At 47.1% G+C, this 12,780-nt stretch overlaps 1 protein-coding gene across 1 annotated transcript; it reads right to left on the minus strand.

Annotated features, from left to right (window-relative positions):
• Nucleotides 1-187: 187 nt before the first annotated feature.
• Nucleotides 188-667, minus strand: SETTUDRAFT_35300 (uncharacterized protein; the record flags this gene model as incomplete). The annotated part of the gene is made up of 1 exon (XM_008032482.1): nucleotides 188-667. The coding sequence occupies one exon, from the start codon at nucleotides 665-667 to the stop codon at nucleotides 188-190; it is 480 nt and encodes a 159-aa protein (XP_008030673.1).
• Between the last annotated feature and the right edge of the window lie 12,113 nt (nucleotides 668-12,780).

The following is a 12,780-nucleotide window of genomic DNA, read 5'->3' on the forward strand; positions in this document are numbered from 1 at the left end:
TCTCTCTCTCTCTCTCTCTCTCTCTCTCTCTCTCTCTCTCTCTCTCTCTCTCTTTTTTCTCTCTCTGGGCCTCGCTCGCTCGCTGGGTCCCTCTCTTTTTCTCTCGGTGCGGGCAGGACGAAGCGCTTGTGCGGACGGCGAAGGCGCGGCGCAACGGCGTCGCAAGCCAAGGGCGATGCAGGGAGTGTTACAGGAGGGCCCGACGAGGAGCGCCGTCTGGGGGGCGTGGAAACGAGGGTGGGCGGCGGTAGCAGTGATGGCGGCGGTGGTGATGGCGGTAGTAGCGGCAGTGGTAGTGGTGGTAGCGGTAGTAGTAGTGGTGGTAGGAGACGGAGAGGGTGGTTCGGAGCAGGCGCAGACGCAGGGGCTGGCAGACCTCGGCGTCAGTGTCGCATGCAGCGCACTCGCAGAAGGGACAGCAGTGTGAGCAGCATGGGGCGCCGGGAAGTGGGAGAGGGGGTGGAATTGGAGAGGGTGGAGGAGGAGGTGGTTGGAGGAGGAGGTGGTTGGAGGAGGAGGAGGAGGAGGTGGTGGTGGTGGCCGCAGAGGCAGCAGCAGATGGCAGCAGTGGCAGCAGCAGCAGCGGCGGCGGCGGCAGGAGCAGCAGCAAGGGCAGAGAGGTTCGGGGATATGGCTCGAGAACAGGGTGGAGGAGAGGTGCAGGCATGGCGTGGTGATTGTGATTGGATTACTCGAGACGAAAAGAGCAAGGCGCAGCTGTGGGCAGCCCCCACCCGCGTCTTCAGCAGCAGCGCCGTCGAAGCACCTAAGCCTTCTGGAAGCTTGTCGGTCCGCGAAATGCTCCGCCGCGTCATTGGCAGCGAGCGAGCCAGCCAGCCTGTGTGTGTGTGTGCGTGTGTGCGCGCCCTGCTGCGCACGACTATACCATGCCCACGCCCGCCCGCCAGCCCCCCCAGCACTGGGTGCGCGAGCAGGTGTTTGGCAGGCGGCGGCGACGGCGGCTGCCCGTCACAGTCACCTGCGCGCGCCCGCAAACCCAGAGAGCCGCTCGCGCACGCTTGGCTGCAGGCCGGCCTCGGTCCTGAAACGCATCCATCCCCAGGGCTGGCCCAGCAGCCGTGGACGGGCCTCTGCTGCGCGCCTGGCCGCCCTCTGCCTCGACGACCACGCCTGCTACACAGCACTACCTGCTCGCGGTTAGCAGCCGCTGCCCTCGGTGCGCTGGCAGCGGCGTGTTTTGGCTGCTCCATGTACTATGTAGGTCTGCATGCCATGGCAGCGCAGGGCAGGGAAGCGCAGGCAGAACAGGACAGGGCAGGCCAGGCCAGGGCATCGAGGGCGGGCGCCGGGCTTCGCAGCCATGGCTCCGTTGTTCGCCTGGGCGCTCAGCCCAAGGCTAATATTACCCTCGCCTGCCCTGGGTGTGCCCTCGCCTCTCCCCCGCTGCCTGTTGCCACTCGGCCTCGTCATCTCCCGCCAGCACCCCAGCAACAGAAGCCTTCTGGAAGTGGCGACTCGTGAAAGCTCGCCCTTTCCCGGAGCGCCTGTGGGGGCTGACTTGTGCCCTCCCCCCCCCTGTTCGGTCCGCGTGCATGTGCACCACAGCTGCACCACAGCTACACACACACACACACACACACACCAAGCACTCGCTCGCTGATCAACGACCGCTGATCGCGACCCGTCTGCGCCCATGTCTTGCGACACCACCCACCCAGCCAGTGCAGTCCGTAGCAGCCTCTCTACCCGCCAGCCTCCCGACCTGTTCCATTGCTGCTCCACTCCTGCTCCTGCCACTACTGCCACTGCCACTACCACTACTACACCATTACGCCTACTACGCCTACGCCTACGCCTACACCATCACTACGTCCACATCTCCGCCTACGCCTGCATCTACCACGGTTCACGGCCACCATCACCACGACGATTCCTACTCCTACTCCTACTCCCGCCTCCCACGACACTGATACAGCTCCCGCCTCGACGTCGCCGCTGCCCCTCGTGTGCCCCATCTCCTCCACCACCACCAGAGCGGCAGGTGCGCTGCTGCATGCCGAAGTCTCGGCCACGCTACACGTAAGCAGCCCGTGGCCCGTGCCCGCCTCTCAGTCAAGTCACTCCACCCGCTGCAGCCTGCGACGACCAACTACACGCACACTAAGTCCCCATTGAGCCCCTCCGCCCGTGCCATTCGCCCTCGCCCTCGCCCTCGCCCTCGCCCTTGTCCTCGCTCCCCTCCCTTCCCTTCCCCTCCCCTCCCCAACCCCCAACCCCAACCCTGCCCACCATCTCTTGCACTTGCGCCGCCCATTCATGCCACCGCTGCCTGCGTCACTAGCTGACAAGATAAGACCTTAACAAGGCTGCTGATCCCATGTCTTGGTCAGCTGAAATCCGGGGTCGGCGCCTGCAGCCCCCAGTGGCCCTCGCCATGAACCGCATCATGGCAATCCCAACCTCTCGTCCCGCCCGAAGCTGCATGACTCGATCCAATCCCTCCGCGCCCCACGTCCCAACGCTGCCACCACCACTGCCACTGCCACTGCTTGTCCTCCCCCTCGACATTTCGCTTGCTGCCGCTCTCATGTCAAATGACGCCTCACGCTGCATTCCACTCCCCTTGGTACCGTGGCCCCGATTTACCCACTGCCAAACGCCATGCCTGCCTCTGTGACTTTGTTAAACCCACCCACTCACCCTATACTCACTCACTCCCCACAGCTGCTGATTCCATCTTCTCCCTCAAAACCTCTCCTCCTGCAACTGACGTGACACAGGCCCGATAGCACCCACGACATTTTTGCCTCCATCCCATGACAAGGCCTCCTCCTTCTCGGATCCGCCTGGTACGCCCTGTCGATCAGCTCACGCCTGGCACGACTCCACGACCCTTTTCTTTTGTGCTACCATTTCTTTAAACTTCTTGGAGAGCGTACGTGTACGAAAAATGGGGCTCGCGAGGCTATGGCGGTTCCAACCATGCGCCCCCCCCCCCAAACCATGCCAGAACCCTCTTTGCTTTAGCCGACTACCCAGATTGGGCCCACGATTACGCATCACCCGACACTCGACTTTGCTCTCTTGCAAGTCTCCAATTCGTCATCGACATGCAAGCAGTACAGATGCGGTAGCCCACTGTCCATCTCATCCACCGGACGAGGCGGCTATTGCTGTTCCAGACCTCACCCCCCACCCCCCCGGCAACACTCATTGTTGCCTGGCTCCCTCCTGAGAGGCACATTTACGTCTCCATGGGACATTTGACAGAGACGCTTGTCTAGATCGATGACCATGTCTCAAAAGTTGGAGTAATACCCAACCTCCTTTGGTGCAGTTGCGCGTAATTGGACACCACTTGCGCCTGCCACTCAACCCCCCCAATGGTCATTTCACAGTCAGCGTAAGCCGTCGGCACCCATGGCATGAATTGTTTCAAAACACCAGTCGCCATCTACACAGGACTTGGTATCATAAACCATTGCCATTCATCACACTGGCTACTTTTCCTACCTCTTTACGTCTGCCTGGCCCTGCTGATGAAAAGCCAAGTGTTTTTAATCTATCTCGCTTCCTCTGACAAAGCCAACGGGCATAAGACGCTGCTGCTGCCAAGCCTCCTTCAACTCAAGCACTCGCGTCATAGATTTGTGGATACCCATGCACCACACCTACGTATCTACCATGTGAAAAAGACTGAAAAACAGGGCTAGTTTTCAATCAAACTTTTCAGTGTAACCAGTCACATTTCAGTTGCAGTTCCAAAAAAAAAGTGTTTTTTTTTAGATGGAGTAATCTTTTTTCGTCCGCGCGTCACTTGCCCTTGTTGCCGTCTGCATAAGCTTTTTTTTTCTCGACCCACACACACACACACACACACATATACACACATGCACACATGCACACATGCACACAATCTACATGAACAGATAAGCACAAGGTACTTTTCCTATAATACATGTCATATTTACACAAAGTAAAGTATCTCATGTAGAGAAAATAGTATGTATACCCTAGTCCAAGAAGAAGAAAGCGGTTAAAATGCCACTTTGACACATTTGTCGTGCTTGGTACTAAGTAATTAAATAATAATAATCATAATAACTAATAACGTGGTTCACAAGTAAGTCGCTAACCCAAGCGAGTCGCTAACGCCCTACCACTACATCTACGTTAACACGTTATTATAGTTTTTTATTATAGTTAATAAACTATTGCAATACACTAAATTAATTATTAAAATTGCTACTATTACTTACACTATCTATCTTAACTACGTAGGTACAAGCGTTGTGTCTAGTCTGCTTATAACGCCCGCACCACCACTCTTCTCGCACCCTCTTTAACGCACTCTTACTATTACTATAACTACTATCTACCTATTTAGCTAATACTTCTTATACTTTGCCTATAGTAAGAGTCTCTTCTATCTATACGTATCGCCGCTTATAGCTTTTACGCTTATTTAACTTATTAAGAGCTACTTAAAGCATACCTATTTCCTCTATTATAAGCGTTATTTTATATACTATTTGCTAGGCCCCCTTACTTAGCTGCGCGATCTACTTAGTAAGTAAATTAGTAGAAGACCTACAGCGTTTTCTTACGCTCTCTTAAATAAGACTAATTTAAGACTTAACTTCGCGCGCGTTACGTAGTGTCTACGTCTACTAGGTAGCTACCTATTGCAGTAATTATACAATGTTACACGGGGGTCGGCTATACTTCTCTGGTCTCGGTCTGGGTTAGGGCGAGTAGACTAAAGCGGTAGTCCGTGTGATTGTTTGCGAAGTGCTATGTAGAAAAGAGTTATAGGATTTAACTAAAAGAATGAACAATTAATTCTATACTAAGATAGAATAACTAGTATCAATCTGTGTAAGAGATGAACTATTCTAAAGAGTTGACCACAACGAGTGTAATAATGAGATCCGACACATTCTTATACCTATTGCCTCTGGTCCTGACATCTGTCCCAGCCTTCGGCATCTCTGATGTCGCTGGCATCCCTAGATGTCCTGGCATCCCCTAAGGAACTGGCATCTCCAGATTCCCTGTCTTGGCGAGATGCCAAATCACGTGACCACGCCCCGCGTTGATCATTACCTTCTGACGTAGACGTCCATAGGCTCCTTGCCTTCCATCCGTTGTCAAGGAGAGAATCCTTCCTGTTACCTTGTAACATTACCTCCCCTCTTAGGGCTATCGTCTTGATACCCTAGGTTATCGTTTTCCCGTGCCGCGTGTTGAAGCGCTGGCTGCATATAAGGTCGGTAGGCCCTGGGCCCTGACAACCGTCCCTTCCCAACTCTAGCCTTCCTAACCATGCCCAAGGTCCAGAAGCCCCGTGCCGCCCGTCCTTACTCGTCGACTGATCAGAAGCGTGCTCGTGCAGCGCGTGTGGAGCAAGAGGGTTTTGAAATGGACTTCTGTTGCAAGCGTTGTGAAGAGAAGAAGCTCCGCTGCTTTGTAGAGACGTCCACTGGTCGCTGTGCTAGGTGCATTTCAGTTGGTGCTAAGTGTAGTTTGTTTGTTTCTAAGGAAGAATAGCGAATCGTGCAGGAGAAGCGTGAAGAGAAAGAGTTGGCGGTAGCGCGTCTCGAAGCGCAACTTTCTCAGCAAAAGCTTAAGCTCCTTGAGGTGAAGAAGCGAGAGCGGTCTTTCGCTCGTCGCGACCTCGCGATTCTTAATGTACAGGATCGTGCGAAAGAACAGGCCAAGGAGAGTTCTGCTCCTGGTATGGACCCTTCTTGTGTCGAACCATCGCTATCCAGACCTTCGGCTGATCCAGGCTAGTTACAGGCTAATTACTACGATCCTTCTTTTAATTACTCCTTCCTTTTCGCGGGAACAGTCCCGATTTCTTCAGGAGCTTCCTATGGTACTCACGTACTAGTGACTTGCAGTTCGTTAGGTTTCCTTCAGGTTCCCAAGTGTTATGGCTTTTGGGCTATCCTTGCCACTTGACTAAGTACTTCCACTAACTACCAATTTTCCGCAGGTCCTTAATCTCCTCGACCTTATACTCGTTGTCTTTAAGCTCTATATCCGTTGCTAGCTCGGCGTCTAGAGGTGCTCTTTCTAGTAGTTTCTTATAAAAGATGGGGTGGATACGCATGCCTAGTAGGAGTTTTAGCTTGTAATTTACTTTCCTAACTTCCTCTAGGATTTTAAATAGTCCTACTTAGAGGTTGTCTAATTTTCTACATAGTCGTTTAGTTTTTAGGTTTTATCTTAATAAGAAAACTTTGTCCCCCTTCTTAAAGGTTAGTCCCTTAATCCTTTGCTTATTCGTAGCTCGTGCTGTTGTGAGGTTTTGTTGAGCAATACTCTTGCTTAATTCTGCATGCAATTCCTGCATTAGACGTGCTTTATTGTCGGCTCCTACCGCGATACTCTTAATATCTTTTAGGTCCTAATGAGCAATTAGCTTATACCCGTAGTTCGCGTAGTATAGTGACTTTTTTGTTATAGCTAACTTTAAGCTATTGTAAGCTAATTAAGCTATTAGTAGGAGTTTAACCTAGTTATCCTGCAGCTTATTGGCGTACATCCGTAAGTACTGCTCCAAAGTCTAATTCGTTCGTTCCGTCTGGCTATCTGTTTCCAGGTAGAAGCTAGTTAATAGCTTTTTCTTGACTCCTAATTTTGCCAGAAATGTGTCCTAATACTTAGACGTAAACAGCTTATCTCTGTCTGTTATAAATTCTTCAGGCACCCCGTGCTCCGATACTAGTGCCTTAGTTACTTCGTACGCGCATTCGTCTGCCGTAATAGCCTCTTTTATTAGCATAAACTTTGCTGCCTTAGTCAATTAATCTACAATTACCAGTATTGTGTCGCAAAGTTAGTTGGACTTAGGTTCTAATAATACTAGGAGCTTTACTATAAAGTCTATCGTGACACTAGTCTATAGTTGTGTTAGTGGCTGTAAGGGCTACAACAGGCTATAGGGCTTATGTCTTTTAGGCTTATTGCAATAGCAGGCTAAATAGTTGCCTAAGGTTTCCTGCACCTTCGCTCGCAAGCGTGGCATGGCAAACACCTTTGCTAGTCTTTTAACTATCTCTTCTACTCCTACATGTCTATACTCTAGAAACTTATATAGTTCTTTAATAAGACTTAATCTTATGTGTAGAGGTACATATGTTCGATTCTTCAAAACCATATCTTGGTACTCTCGTTCGTCCTGTAGCAATTGATCGGAGCCTTCGGCGTCGGGCTCGAATTGCCAGCTGGCTGCTCTCTGCTGCCATTGCTGCTGTAGGGTTTCTACCTGCGCGGCTACCTTAGCTACCTTAGCCAGTTCCGGCTGGTTATATCTCAAGCTGCCATCGGGCATCTGCTTGAATACTGCATCGTGCGGTTCCTTGTGATTATCTTCTCGTAGATCCGATCTACGGCTCAGGGCATCTGCTGCCCTGTTGAGCGATCTGGCTTAGTAGGTGATCTTGAAGTTGAACTAAGCTAGCATCTTAGCCTATTAGACTTGTCGTTAGTTAAGTTTCTTCGTTGTTATAAAACTTGTTAAATTCTAGTGATTAGAAAACACTTTAATCGTGTAGAGCAAGCCTAACAAATGCACCTCCCACTATTTAAAGGCATCGACTACTCCTAGTAGTTCCTTATCGTGAACATTGTAATTTAGTTCTGCTCCTAAGAACTTCTGTAAATAGTAAAACACTAGTCTCTATTTCTTGTCTAGGCACTGCTGTAACAATATAGCTCTAAGTGCATAATCTAACGCGTTAGTCTTAACTCGCGTCTCTTGTCTTGGGTTGTACATTTCTAGTATAGGCGCCTCTAAGAATGCCTGCTTAAGCGTCTTAAACGCTTTCTAGTAGTCTTAAGTCTATTTAAACCTAATTTCTTTTTTTGTAATCTCTATAAGAGAGGTAGCAATCTAGAAGTAGTTTCTAATAAACTTTTAGTAAAAGTTCGCAAATCCTAGGAAGGATTGCACGTCCTTAACTATCTTAGGGGTTAGCTATTCTTGTATAGTCTAGATCTTCTTTAGATTCATCTTAACACCCTCTGTTAAGATAATAAAGCCTAGGTACTTAGTTTCTTTTGTATAGAATTCGCACTTGCTAGCCTATAAGTACAACTTATACTCCTTAAGCTTCCGCAGTACCTTTTTGACATGTTTAACATGTTCTTTTAGCGTACTGTTAGTGTATACTAATACATCGTCTAGGTAGGCCGTAACGAAGATTCCTAAGTATTCGTAGAGTGCCTTGTTAATCACTAACTAAAACGTTGCTGGCGCATTCGTTAGTCTAAATAGCATGACTATGTACTCGTACAGTCCATACTTTGTCTTAAAGGCTGTCTTCCACTCGTGTCCTTTCTTGATTTGAATACGGTAAAACCCTTCCCGTACGTTGACTTTTGTAAACCACTTAGCTCCCTAGAGTCGATCCATAAGCTCTCCTATAAGTGGTAAGGGATATCAGTTCTTTACTGTAACCGCGTTCAACCATTGGTAGTCGACACATAGTCGCCACTTTCCATTTAGCTTCTTTACGAACAAGATTAGAGAGGCTATTAGGCCATGTCCTAGTCTAATAAATCCCTTTTTTAGATTCTTCTAGAGGTAATTCCGCAACTTAGCGTCGTGCTTAGGTGATATAGGGTACATTCCTCCTAGGCTCAACTTAGCTCTATCTTCAAGGACAATCTCATAATCCCAGTCCTGGTGTTCCGCTAGGTCTGTTGCTTCATTTTCCTTAAACAGTTCTCTAAACTCGTTCGTCTAGTATTCTATTAGTATCGCCAACTATAGTACTAGTCCTTCCTTCGTAGTCGCGACTTGTTTTAATTAAATAACTCCTATTCTCTAAGGGTCCTTTACATAGATTCTCGCGATCTTATATGGTGAGATCGTACCTATCCTCCCGTCCTTAGGTGAGCTCTAGATAATCGGGTTCGACTCTTTTCGTACTCCAGCAACCTTATGCACAGGTTCTCTTCTAAGTATTGTTTGTTTCCGCTAATCTATAGCTAGATTGTGCTTTAACAACTAGTCATAGCCTATTAACATGTCTTCTTCACCAAGATCTATGATGTTGATTATCTCTTGACTTTCCGTCCCTGCTAAATCTATTAGCACTAGCTTGGTCTCTAGTCTTATTATGCCATTCCTGTACGCGATTGGGCTATCATTGGCTAATACCACTCGCATTGGCACCTTCTTAGTCCGATAGGGTATCTCATGCATCTCCACCACCTTGGGTGAGATTATGGTTCGTGCAGCACCACTGTCTATAGTCGCTGTCACACGATGTCCGTTCACGAGGACTATCGCTTAGAGTCTAAGATCCTGCGTCCCTACGCTCTTAACTCCTACATAGGTCGTTTTTGGACTGCCTACACTAGCGTGACCCTGTCCCTAGTGGCGTCCTAGTTTTTTAACTATCTTCCCTTTCTCTTAGGGAAGTACCTATTGTCTATTTTAGCATTAAAATGCGCCTAGTATGCATAGTTATAGCAAAAGGACTAATGCATATACTCGTGGGGAACTGGTCCCGCTATCGCTGCTAATATGGCTTGCATCCGAGTTATCGTTACTCTTGGCGTCTCCTGGCGATGCATGCGACAGTTCTTTGCTGTGCATTCTTGCGTTGTTATCGTGCTATAGTAGAAGTTGTCTACCTTTTAAGCATTTTGTTGTTGCTTCCTATAGTACTCGCAGTTCTTCTTGCACTAGAGCTAATATAGCTTCTAGTATGCTTGCTGCTTTTCTTGTTAGTGCATGTGGCATCTATCTACTTAACACTTGTTATACCACAATTGCGTATAGTAGCAATTGTTCTTATTGTCTCTAGTTTCTTTGCATTTCCTTAGGTAGTAGTCGCACTGTGCCTTACAGTCGACCTAATGCAGGTGCTTGTGTTGCTCTATCTGTTCCTTAAACGTGCGAGGTTTGTTCCTCTTAACCTCAGCTTCTAGGTCTCTAAAGCTAGGTTGCTCGTGAACCGCTTAATATCCAATCTCTTTAGAGTTCAGTCCTATGGTAATGATTCAGTCTTCAAGAGCGCAATTATTAGCCTAGTATGTGGCGTCTCCACACATCTAGCATAGTCAGTTTCTTAGGCAGCGCTGTACTTTAGCCCCTTTAACCCTATAGTCTGTTGGTAGTGGGTTATCCCACTTAAAGTCCTTTAGACCTATAGCTTCTTGTATTATCTTAAAGGCCTTGTCTAACTCCTATCATGCCTCCTTATACAAGTCTAGGTCGCTAAGCGTGTCTTTAAGTTCTATATCCTATAGGTAAGGTGTTCTGCATCTAATTATCCTAATCTTAACTATCGCTTGCTTAACTTCGCTTGTGCAGTCTCTAGCAAAGTGTCCTTGTTTGCCACATTGTAGACATGCTTTGTTATCGTAACGCTTCTAGCGTTCTTCCTTAGAAAGGCCATCCTGGCGATTTCTTTGGGCGTTTTAGCTTTTGTTTTCTTGCACTTTGCCTGTTATAATAGTGTTGCTATCCTTGTCCTTACTGTGACGTTGCTTCCGTGTGTTGGCCGGGGTAGGCTGGAATAAGCGTTTCCTCTGCTTGTATCGTTCTTATAGCCTATAGTCAATTCGCGTGGCTAGCTCTATTAGAGCATAAAGCGTTTCTGGCTTCTCGTGGTGTACAAGACCGTCTTTGACATTTTCCTTTAGACCTACTTTAAACACAGTTTATAGCGCAGCATTATCCTAATTAATTTTTGCCTATAGCTGTTTAAACTTAGCCGTGTATACTAAAACTAACTTAGTCTGCTTTAAGCGAGTAATTGCCTTCTCTGCTTAGTTCTTTTTGTCTATTTCCCTAAAGATCTGTTCTATTTCCTTCTTAAAGTTGTCCTAGTTTCTGAATATTTCTTAGGTTTCGCTTTTAGTTCCTAAGTTGTCTGCGTCCTTTAGGAAATCCTTGACATAGAGTTCTATCTATTTGGCTGCCCTGCCTTTTATATAGGTGCTTGTTACAAGGATCTTATCTTAGTCTATTAGTACTCTATTATACTTACAGTACAAGTCAATATTAGTAAGGAATGTCTATAGTTTAGTGTAGGTTCTATTAAACTTCTTAGGTGCCGCTATCTTAGGCTTCGTGACAGACTTCTTCTTGTTTAGGGTGGCCATCAGCTAACTCAAGAGCTAATTAATTATATCCTGCATGCTAGCCATCTGCTGCTGCGTGATTGTGGCCTGTCGCCTAAGATTCCGCAACTCTCGTAGGTTTCGTGCGTCTTCGTCCTCATCTTTATCGTTACTTAGGGTTAGCATCTCGTCGTCGAGTACTAGTTGGGGCGCTGGTCTGGGACCCTGTACTGGTCCGCCGGCACTAGCCTGGGATTGAGAGTGATTATGAGACATTGTGAATCTTAATTAGGCGTACTGTTGGTTAATCCTTCCACAAAGACTTAGTAGTGGTCAAAGTGTTACACAGGGGTCGGCTATACTTCTCTAGTCTTGGTCCAGGTTAGGGCGAGTAGACTAAAGCGGTAGTCTGTGTAATTGTTTGCGAAGTGCTATGTAGAAAAGAGTTATAGGATTTAACTAAAAGAATGAACAATTAATTCTATACTAAGATAGAATAACTAGTATTAATCTGTGTAAGAGATGAACTATTCTAAAGAGTTAACTACAACGAGTGTAATAATGAGATCCAACACATTCTTATACCTATTGCCTCTGGTCCTGACATCTGTCCCAGCCTTCGGCATCTCTGATGTCGCTGGCATCCCTAGATGTCCTGGCATCCCCTAAGGAACTGGCATCTCCAGATTCCCTGTCTTGGCGAGATGCCAAATCACGTGACCACGCCCCGCGTTGATCATTACCTTCTGACGTAGACGTCCATAGGCTCCTTGCCTTCCATCCGTTGTCAAGGAGAGAATCCTTCCTGTTACCTTGTAACATACAAGTGTCTACACTACTATATTAAGCTTAGATAGCACAGCCTATAAGTCGTATAGGACTAGACTAGCGCCTCTAAAGCTAGCTTAGATATTCTCCTTCGTAATAGACTACTTAAAAGTAGTCTTAAAGGCTAGTAGGAAGGTCTCTTTGCTAATATAGTAGGTGCGGTTGCGTGCTAAGCCTAAAATAGCGTTGCTATACTTACGCTTTAATAGCAAGAAGCAGGCGACGTTAAGAGGCTATAATAGGTAAGATAAGTGCGCAGGTATATAGAGAAGTATAATATTCTTCTCCTTACAAAGATCTTAGAAATTATTAAAGTAGTAGCTCTTATAGCTATTAATAATAAGTAGTTAATACTTACCTATAGTAGAGCTCTTTGTATAAGTATTAAAGTGCTTTAACTAGGCAAGACTAAGCTAGTTATTCGTCTAGCCATTAGGACTAACTTTAAGAACCTAGTTAGTAAGCAAATTCTTAAACTAGACGTTAATAAGCACCTTGCCCACAAAGACAACAAAGGGTAGTATTTAGCAACCTAACGCGCCCACACCTTAGATTATAGTAACCCACTTATAGTTGCCTAGCTATACCCACTTCTTTTTCTTATATCCTTCTAAGCCTATAATAACTAACTATAATAAAATCTTGCCTATTATAAAGCTAGTCTTATTGAAGTTATAGATATTTGTTACAAGTAACAAGAAGGATTCTCCCCTTGTCAGACTGTGAGGGGTTTCTGATCAAGGACTGTTTTTGGGTCACTGTGATAAAAGACTGTGATAAACTTAAGTATAGAAACTGAGTGTATTGAGTTGTTGTGTGTTCTGTCGTCTGTAGGGGCGCGAGGGCGCGCCCCTTATAAGAGCTATCGCTATTGCTTTTTGTATTAGGTAGGCCGCTAAGTAT

This window comes from Exserohilum turcica (genome assembly GCF_000359705.1).
Source record: "Exserohilum turcica Et28A unplaced genomic scaffold SETTUscaffold_8, whole genome shotgun sequence".
Lineage (NCBI taxonomy): Eukaryota > Fungi > Ascomycota > Dothideomycetes > Pleosporales > Pleosporaceae > Exserohilum > Exserohilum turcicum.